At 45.1% G+C, this 10,720-nt stretch overlaps 1 protein-coding gene across 1 annotated transcript in view; it reads left to right on the top strand.

The window, feature by feature from the left end:
- The first annotated feature begins 932 nt into the window (after nt 1-932).
- The window catches only part of kcnq1.1 (potassium voltage-gated channel, KQT-like subfamily, member 1.1), a 31,302-nt gene continuing 21,514 nt past the window's right edge, over nt 933-10,720 (top strand). Inside the window, exons 1-4 of the mRNA XM_062549901.1 lie at nt 933-1,144; nt 5,038-5,128; nt 10,317-10,443; nt 10,574-10,652. Coding sequence (XP_062405885.1) covers nt 933-1,144; nt 5,038-5,128; nt 10,317-10,443; nt 10,574-10,652 — 509 coding nt within the window. The remainder of the gene's footprint in view (nt 1,145-5,037; nt 5,129-10,316; nt 10,444-10,573; nt 10,653-10,720) is intronic.

The raw sequence follows: 10,720 nt of genomic DNA, 5'->3' as shown, positions 1-10,720 counted from the left end.
TCCGATATCTGCTTGCATCTGTTAAAACAGCAATATCTACCCGACAACAGAAGCTGTCACCGCCTGTGAGCCATGTGACCTCAGTGGAAAAGAAGCGCGTCTGTCTGAATGAATAGAATAGTTCTCTAGACCTCTTGTGAGTGACATAGCAGGCTCTCAAGGTCATGCAGACGTCAACAGTATAGTAGTAAAATTGATTGGACAAATTCACAATTCATAACCCAACAAAATCCCCCAAAGGCTTTGATAGCACACACAAAACACAGTTAGCTTTGCAAAACAGCTTCCCGAGCCATTAGTTCAATGTTTTCGTTTAAATCGAAGAAGTCCAACGCATTCATTTAAGTTAACCCATCCATTCATGCCCGTCAGGTAGGCTACCTTTTTAATGATGTTGCACGTGATAGAGGTAGATTGCAGTTTCCCTTATCCCTCTTCAGCCAGCAGTTCTTTCACTGTTTGGAACGCAGCGAACCGTGTAGGTTGTAGCGCTCTTAGGAAAGCATATGGCATAGCCTATATTTAATTAAAACCATGATACTGCTTAGATCTGCATGGTAGCACAGGCTAAAGTATGTTTTGAACTACTTTGGGACAGTTTGCTCCGACTCTCCACGCAAGATAAACTATATCGAAACAATTAGCCTACACCGGACGGAGGCGCGTAACAAGTGAGTTTACAGACGGAGCTGAATTCTCTACCTTCCTCTTCTCCCCTCTCCCGGAGCGCTTTTGCAGACCAAGACATGTCCTCTCCGTCAGGGAATAACACAAACGCTTGGAATATAGCGGGGTCGTCCATCTCTCAGCAGGGAAACACACCGTCTGAGCTGGAGATGTCCGAGAAGACATCTAATACATTATATGACACTGTTCAATCTGGGAGTCCCTGTAGCAAGAATACCTTAACGATTCCACAAAATCAAACTACTATGGGGAGAAGAAAGAGCATTGAAGACATCGGTATCCGCACAGTAGTGGGCCAACGACGGGTATCCCACCTGCATGGACTTAACCTCAACCCCCGGATGTCTGTGTACAGTACCACTCGTCCCGTGCTCACCAGAGGTTACGTCCAAGGACGCGTCTACAACTTTTTGGAGAGACCATCCGGATGGAAATGTTTTGTATATCACTTCACAGTGTAAGTCTCATAATGGTCATTTGTGATTAGGGTCTTTGTTTTAATTTGTGAATTTGTTCTTACCTACTCTTCAAGGTTTGCGTTGTGAATTTCAGGTGCATGTTCAATCTCGAACCAAGCAAAACCATGTTTTATATTTCCCTTTCAGATTAATGAGTAAAATCACTTTCCAAGAAGTCATTGCTAGTAAATGCACCGATGGCTTTATTATTACAGCGGTATGAGCCATTACATGCAGTGTAGGCTATGTATCAATGGCATGGACTAGCCTGCCTCTTATACATGTACATTTGTCAAGTGAAACAATTATGTCAGGTGTCCGATACAGTTCAGTGGGGGGATTTGTAAGTACATCTGTGGTAGAGGAATGTTCAGAATGAGGTCCATGCTTGATGGTCATACCCGGTATCTCTCACAGGACAGGGGGTGATAGCAAGCGACTAAACTTGGCAGCTCGACGGGCCTGTGGAGCCAAAGGGCCTGTCTGGTCTGGCTGCCCTGTGACTTGTTGGTGTGTAAGAGCGATGCCAGCAGAGTGTGAGTGTTCCTGCAGCCAGCCGGCCAGCCGGAAACTTCCCAGAGGCCTGAGTCAGTGGCACAGTCGTGATGCAGTGGTAGGGAGAGTAGTGGGCACAAGGGCTTGTACATAAACACCAATGACAGTTTTGGGAGCTTGGTAGATGTGCCATAATATTTATGAATGAACTGAAAGTCTACTACAGTCATTTTGCTTTGGAAAGGGAATATATAGACATTTGCTCAACACAGTAAATTAACATTTGTTTTCCCAAAGTATCTCCAGTGTGTGTATGCGTACGTGCGTGTGTGTGCGTGTGCGTGTGCATGTGGTTTCTGACGTGTTTGCATCCGTGTGTGTATGAATGGTCAGGAGAGATCCGGAGTTTCGGCACACACATCTGGTCTGTGATGTTTGACAAAAATAGTCCTCAGCAGGGTCAACAACATCAACATTACATAACCCAACGATGACATTACCAATGGTGGTTTCCTCTCTGCTCTCCTAACCTCCAAAATGTATCACCCCAGTGGCAATGTCATAAAATGTATCAACATCTGCCGTCATAAGAAGATCCTCGCTGGAGAAAGAGCAAAGGAAACGTTGCCTTTCGCCTCAGTGAGTGAGAGTGGGAGGCTAGCACGGCTAGCCAAGAATGTGTGCTGCCTTATCGCTCTTCTAGGCTTCAGAGGGATGTAGGGCCCTTTATCTGTACAGCTTGACCCTCTTCAGACTTCTGTGGTGTGTGTGTGGGCAGCACAGCAGAGACTACCACCTACTTTCATGTTGCACTCATGTTTACGACCCTCACCACCAGTGGCACGAGAGATACACACATAAAACTGGAAAGCAGAAACTGAGGACATCAGAGAAAGAAGAGAGAGAGTCCACGGGCTTCAGTCATGATGGCAGCTGAGCCCTTGGGTCATGTGGATAAATGCTACAATGGCTAGAGTCTAGCAGGGGGATTTTGTTGTCTGAGTGGAAGGTACTTGGACAAATGGTACCAGCACAGGTGGGTGTAAATGATCCCCCTCATCAATAATGAATAACTTTAGAAATCTGCTGCCATTCAGCAAGGATGCATGCTGGTTAAGCCGTGTAGTGACATAGGAAAGCCGTGTCACTGTAAGACACGATGACTTCTCTGACTTCTCTGTGACAGCATGTCTTACAAAATCGGTCAATCTGTCAATATAAGACAGCAGATAATATAGCAGCTTAAACTATTTTTCATGAATGAAGTCATGGCAATGGCCTATACACTTGGAAGAATGTCAATTGTGTTGTTTTTGTTGTTGTTGTCACTAAAAGCGACAACAGGACCAAGAATAACAACAGCAATAGTGCAACAGCAATATAGCCATAATAATGGCAGAGTCAGAGGTGAACAAACTAAGTTGTCTTGAGAAGACGACTTCCTTCCCTAAAGAGGAGCTTGCTGCTGGTCCCGCAGGTCTGATGCTGATGGAGAGCTGGCTGGTTTGTATGATGTGTGATGCTCACTCTGCCCAGGGCAAGCGGCCTGTTTGTTTTCAACCCACACCCCTCCCTCAAAGATCTTACTGAAAGCTTCAGTGGAAATGAAAGGCCTGTCCTCTTTGTTGTACCAGCTGTTGCCTTTCATGTGTTCAGTTTACCTTTTTCTGTCTGCATGTGAATTGTCACTTCATATAATGATGATATGCATAAAATAATGTTGTTTATAGGCTACTGCAGTGTGTCCCATTTGCTGTTCAGTTACTAAGCCTACATAAAGTGTTTTATTTATGTAGAATTACACTCATCATAGTTTTATCTTTGCTTTTTGAATTGCTACAAAGTAGTTAACCTACATATTCATGTGTGTTGGTGTTGCATATTGCTGACCACTTTAGACACTATCACATTTAACTAATCTTTTACCTTATCTTCTGTAATAGGCTATCCAAACAAATCAATGACAGAGTAAAGTTGCAAGTGCGTACTTGAAATTTTGTATGACTGTTCCTCACTACTTTTGTGACTGTCTGTTTCTTTGATAGTCTAAGATTCTGGCATTAATGAGTGTTCGATAAACCAAATGTGTGAGTTTGTCAGTTTTGTTAACTATACTGCTGATCTGCTGTTTTGCATTTTCCAACAGACTTCACTGTGTAAGTGATAATACAATATGTATGTCTTTATTCTTTAAGATGTGTTGTTTAAAAAAACATTTGGAATGATCCATTGAAAGCAAGACATATTTTCTATATGTATAAGTATTTATGGAAGAATATATTAATTGTTTCCCATTAGCAATGATACTGTATTATTACCATGTATGTGCCAGCAATGTGGATATGTAATGTTCTCATCCTCTTGTTTGGAGTGGGGGCTGTGCTTTCCTGATCTTAAGTTAAACGTAAAGCATAACAGTGATAAGATTCTGTTTACTCTTAGTTATTCCTGACTTAAACCAAAAGTGCCTGACTACAAAGCTAGTGCTTTCATCCAAGCCTTATTTTAGTTCATACGATTGCCTTATCAGCTGTCAGAGACATTTGGGCATATTATAGCATAAAGAGGCCAGCTCGTCCACTCTGCTTTTACTTCTAGGAAAATTATTACCCTGGTGAAATGGAAATGTGTGCACTTATATATGCTCTGCCAGATCAGCCGAGTCCAAACAGTCTAGCCTATCTTTGAAAAGGAAACAACTTTATCTCAAATGTATTGAGGAGCTGCTGCATTGGCTACTGCATTGGTTCAGGCTGAAAGGGGCGAGTGACCTTGCTTGGAGAGTTAACTTAGTGATGTGTTTGACTTCATTCCAGCTGGGAGCCCAGAGAAACAAGAACAGCTTCAGGGCAGCCCCCATGGAGTTCCCCAGCTTTCATATGTGTTCATGGCCCGATCTGTACTTTTATTGGAGTTTATAGCACAAGCGTATACCATTATGGTTTGTTTGTTTAAAGTCCACGTTGATGTGTTTAGGCCTGTCATTTTTTATAGGATATTTATAGTTGGGAATTTAGAACATTGTTATATGTGTGTGAATTACACATAACAAAGTTCTTTGCCTTGACATACTAGAGGTACAGACATTTAGTTTCATTTTTCCATGCTTTGTTGGTATGACCTGAGGTTGGTGGAAGCATTGTCCTTTGGATATGTTAGCATATAAAGTTTTTGTATCATGTTCATCACTGAATGTGTGCTGTCAGCTGTTTAGACCGTGTGTCCTATTTTTGAAGAATTCTGGTATAATTGCTACAAGCCAGAGGTAAAAAATAGCGTACAATAAATGTCTCCCACTTCTGTTTCCAATGTAATGAGTATAGCCAGGCCACTGGGAGATTGGTGGTGAAATGGCTGATGGTGTTCGGCAGCTAATTGTTTGTTTTCTCCCTGGCAGGTTTCTCATTGTCCTGGCGTGCTTAATCCTCAGTGTGCTGTCCACTATTGATCAGTACCAGGCCTTGGCTCACGGAACGCTCTTCTGGGTGGTGAGTGCTGCCTCTAATCCGCAGTGTCCATTTACTGCAAACAGGTGGAATGTGCACCTACAGAATGCCCTCTTATGTGGTCAAGGTCAGACTCAGCTGACATTCAAGAGAGCTGTTGAAGTGCCAAACCTGTTGAGGTCTCTGTGTGTCTTTTCCCTCTTGTGTGCTCCAAAGTGTGACCAAGGAATCTTGATTCAAGGACAGATTAAGATCTTATCTCACCATTGTTCAAATCTGATTCGAGGTCAACTAGATTTCGTGTTGGCAGTGTTGTTGCACTGATATACCCTGTTTCATGTTGACCAGCAGAGGGCGACCTAGCACTACCTTTACCAGTTTATCAGTTTTGGGAAATTGACCTGAATGAGTCATGTTTACAGAGTATTTTAAAATGTAAGACTTCAATCACAGTTGTATGAATGCATGCATTTCAGTTACCTCTACCCAGGTTGTCTGAAATCATCCAAACTTTAAAGTCTAAAATCAACGTAGTGTCTGTACGTAGACCATTTTAGACACAGTTAATTGTAACTGTGTTAGGAAATGTGATGTTTCCAGCCTTTTACATATTATTCTATAAGGTTCAACAATGTAAAGGATGTTGCCATTCATTCCTAAAGTTGTTTTGAGTAGACATTTGAACAACCAAACTAGATGAAACAAAACAATCTAGAAACATTGTTTAATAAACATGCCTACTGCAACGTGTGGCTTTCAAGGGCAGCCTGCAACAATACCCCATCTCTGACGACAATAAGTCACTGAGTCAGTGTGTGTGATATACAGTTTGTTTATATTGGGCGCGTACCCCTACCCTGCCATTTAGTGTTAGAATTAATCAGTGATTTCTGATTAACTCAATACTGTAAACGATTGCAGCCGCTCTGGGGGATGGGGGGGGTAGTGCGGTGGCAATGGCAATTGTACTTGAGACAAAGGGGGATTTGAGCGACTCACAAATCAGCGACTCTGAGTGCCAGATGCTGGGATTAGTAGGCCTCGTACTCACAATAATTTGTCTGTTTGTGTGGTAAATCTGCCTTTCTTCAGTCGGCGGAGCAGAGACAAAAGCCAGGGCTGGGGCGCGGGGGATGGGGGGGGGGTGTGGGGGGGTCGGTCGCGGCCCCTCGCACAGCCAGCGAAAGGCAAAAGCAAGGGGCGGGAGATTAAGGGGCAGATTGAGCGAGGCTGGGGTTTGCACAAGGTCAAAGTGCAAGCCAGCCAATGGCTAATGGGATTAAAGCAGCACGGTCGGTTCATTAGGCGACGCCCAGAATCACAAGTTAATCTAGCAGACTCGGGGCTTGGAGCGGGGCAGCCCCTGCAGGGATTAGTCAAGCCCGGGCCAGGAGTGGCCCGCCTGCTTTAGAGGCTCCGAGCTTAACCAAGCCTCGCAACAGGTGTCCCCCCTTTTGTGCCACCGAGGCGATTCCATCGCCAAATGTCATGAATCAGACCTCAACAGATCGCGTTGCATCAGTGAGAGATCTTACAGTGAGATTCCAGCAATTAAGACATTATGTTGTGTTACGGTTACAGTCTCTGCTAGAGATGCAGGCTGTGGAATGATGCAGGCCCGTGGGGTGTTTAAAGGGGTGTCTGTACCGTTCCATTCAATGCTGTCAGTATGTGTTTGTACTATTGCACTTGACCTCTGATAAACTCCACTTTGACCGACAGAATGTTGTTCACAAAGGATACACAGCTCCCATCCGAGCTACCGCCGACACACTCCTCCACAATCTCCTCATCAGAGCCAGAAGTGCGCTGACTCAAGCACTTTCATTTAAATAGAAGACATTTGCTGCACTGTAATTATAGTGGGTGTTTGCCAGGGTAGATAATTAGCTTCAGTTTTCAGTTGCTAGTAGGCTACTGATACATAGTAGCCTAATTGTATATTTAGCTATTGTAAGACATTGCCTAATGCACAATTATTTTTCTTGTTCTTTTGCTTTTATTTAAGTGAAGATGAAGATGGTAGTCTAATTTTACTAAAGATTTTATTATGTTTTAAAATATTGATTGTAGATAGATAGCGATGTGTCAGAGTCGTCTGCATTTTGACATTTATACTTCATTTATTGTAGTTGGCCTTAATGCTGCCAGTGGCATCCCATTTCCAAGTGAAATGCCCTTCTGAGGATGTCTTCTGTTTGCCATATGGTGGTAGCAGAGCTCCCCCCTGATCTCTTTGGAGTTAAAGATCATCGAGGACAATACTCTCAGCTGGATATTTGCTAACTACATTAAACTGACCCGGGTCACTATGTTTATTGGCCTCCTTTATAGTCCACTCGACCTCTAGGCTTCAGCAACACACTGCACTGTATTAAAAAGAGGTCCTTAGAGAGGAACTCATTTAGAGTCGTGCATATTTTATAACAATCACAAGGTTGACTGTTTAAAGCAGGACGCACAGTGGGGGGAATTCCCCTGCAGCCACCAATGACAGGCATGGCTAGCTAGGTCATTCAATTGGGAAGCTTTTACATGGTCAAGAAGTTGTTTACACTGTCTCATGACGCTCCTTTGTTATTCAGGCAAATTATCACATTATGGCGGCGGCCATAAAGCAGAGTCAGGAGAAGTTCAAATGCTGATTATTGTTAATGGGAATGCTCAAGAACCATTTGCAAATTATCCATTGACCTCATTGTTTTGTGACTCACATTTCACTGGATGTACAGCAAGCACAGAATTAGTGAGTATTCATGTTAGTATAGTTTTCAAAAAGATTGCTGTAGGGTTCTATTTTTGAAAATTGGCAACACACATGCACACACACCCACCCACACACACACACACACACACACACACACACAGGCACACACACACACACACACACACACACACACACACACAGTTTAGGCAGTGTGAAGATAGCACTCTGCTCTATCTAAGAAGGTGTGACAGAACACGTGTAGGGCTGTAGAGAGTGACATGTCCAACAGGATGTCCTTGCTGGTGTGGTAAAACACACAAGCAAGTCAGGCTCTAATGAGCTGCGACCCAACACTGGCGTGCAAGATAAACATTGTCCCAGTGCGATAAAACAGCACCAAGCCGTCGCCCAGGAGAGGTCCCACTCCTTCTTACAGCTGCTCTGGCGTCAGTGACGCATGCAAAAGCACGTTTCCTCTACAGCTCTGTTTGCAAGTGAGAGAGTAATCATCACTGAGACAGTTAAGTGGCATGACTTCCTGCCCCCCACAGGGCAGGCATTGGTTCCATCTATCTCTGTCCTGCCGGGAGGGGAGGTTAGGATCCCGCACCCTCCCCAGCTCAGCTGAGCCCAGAGGAGAGGAGCCTCTCTGCTGTCTGCACGGTGTGGGGGGTTAGAGCTGGAGATGCTTTTGAAACCCATTTCAGATGTACACAGGAGACATGATACATTCCAAGTGCTAAAGGCAGGGGAAATCACACGGTTGCCAATCAACAGCCAAGTCTATTTACCGTTAAATAGACTTTTTTAAAATGCCATGAAGCTAAAGAAAGTGTTTCAGAGGCTGAATTTCAGCAGGTCTGTCAAGCCATTTTACAGGATAATTACTCTAAGTACTTTATTCTTGAGGTCTCTCATAATTAAGAGAATAAGTTGGCCAGTAAAAAGATGAATACAACTAGAGAACTTTACAATTTGTTGTTCATCTCTCACACCGAACACATATTTTTTTTATACAATCTCTCATGTCAATATCATGCCTTCATGGCGCACATAAAAAGATTGATTACTTTTGGTCAGCCATTCCCTTTGTGTTGCCATCGCAACCCCCTGTGGTCAACCGACTGCTGCCCAGTCCGCCCTGCTGCAGGTTGGATTGGAAATCACATTACCACGGCAACCCGGAGAAGCATTGCATCTGTTGCTTGATTTCCTGTGCGCCCCCCCAACACACACACACACACACACACACACACACACACACACCCCACCCCTCCACCCCACTCTCATGGCCAGAGGCGCCCTCTTTGTTGGCCACTCAGACTGTATGTCATGACAGCTGGCCGGTGGGGTCACTATGTCACTGGGCCAATGAGGTGGACGCTTCACATTTTTAGCATTGAAATTAGCCCCATTTCCTTTTTCTGGATTTAACGGAGCTCCAGTTCTTTCCCCATTTGCATAAGCGACACAGTGATGCCCCTTGATAGCGTCGACACCGCTGAGGACGGGTGGCTGTGGCGAGGCTGGAACAGACGGAGTTATGTGTTGTGTAGCCTTTCATGCCTTATATGCCCTGTGGCACCAGTCGTCCCTGTTGCCCTCCCTCCGTCGCTGCGCCCCGTTCTGCATCTGTCCGCTGCTTTGTCTGGCCACACACACCCCGCGTCGCCGCCACACACACCAGGGCAGGTCCTGTTGCGCCCGGCCGTGCCGAGGAGAGACTTGGACAAGCTAACCTTTGCTGCCCGCCTGCCCCTCACACAGACGAGGCTCCCCCCTTTTCCCAGGCTGCGTGTCGGGGGACCCGGCCACCCCACCACCCAGCGCAGGGGCTCCCTGGCCAAGCTCATAACTCATACTTGTCTGAGGGTCCTCAGTGCCCAGTGGGGCCCTGGCCCGGCCAGCAGACACCAAGCTCCCCATTGTTTACCTCCAGCGAGCGGTTCAGCTGGGGGGGGGGGGGGGGGGGGTGTTTGGTGGTGGTGGCTGGCCATGCGGGTGTGTTGGCCTCTCTGTGGTTTCACATAACCTCCTGTCAATACTGTCTCTCCACTGCTTTATCATCATCATCTAGGAAAGATCATTTCCATTATCACTGTGATATTGGTTCTGTTTGTTTTGTTTATGTAGCTGTCTATTTTAATTTCTCTGCCTCCAGATGTGTTACTTTTCTTCAGTGATGATACCCAACTTCTTTTGGTTTTGCCTTGCAGGAGTAAAGGGAGAAAAACATCTGTTATCTTGTAGTTGTATTCTTGTAAGACACTTTGTTAAACCCGAAATTTCATTAAATATGCTGCCAATCGAAATCATTTCTTTTTTTCCTCCTGCTGGGCATGACCGGTAGTCCTAATTGAAATTCAAGTTGGCAGTTCATTATTGACTGTCACTGATAACAAATCGCCACAGGACACATCTCAGCATTTCATTATCAAACAGAACTTATTGTGTCTTATCTGATTCTAAACTCTACCCCAGACTCAGTCTTTCAGAAAGGCACATCATTTTGTTTCCTTGCAGGAAATTGTGCTTGTGGTGTTTTTTGGCGTGGAGTATGTGGTCAGACTCTGGTCAGCTGGATGCCGGAGTAAATATGTGGGCGTTTTGGGAAGGCTGCGATTTGCCAGGAAACCCATCTCCATCATCGGTGCAGTACAACCCAATCACTCCATTATGGTTTTCACAGCATGTCCTCATTAAACGTAATGCTACAAATGAATGCATTGCATGTTGAGTGTAGTGTATGACTACCTCATGTTCCTGTTTGGTGCTCGTAGACCTGATTGTGGTGTTGGCCTCCGTCGTCGTGCTTGCTGTGGGCTCCAATGGCCAAGTGTTTGCGACCTCTGCAGTCCGGTAAGTGTGCTGCTGTGCTGACCTCAGCCAGCCCGCTCTAAGTGCAGTGGGACTCGTAGTGACCGTGG

The sequence above is a fragment of the Sardina pilchardus genome, chromosome 11 (assembly GCF_963854185.1).
Source record: "Sardina pilchardus chromosome 11, fSarPil1.1, whole genome shotgun sequence".
NCBI lineage: Eukaryota > Metazoa > Chordata > Actinopteri > Clupeiformes > Clupeidae > Sardina > Sardina pilchardus.
This window is presented reverse-complemented; position numbering and strand designations above follow the sequence as displayed.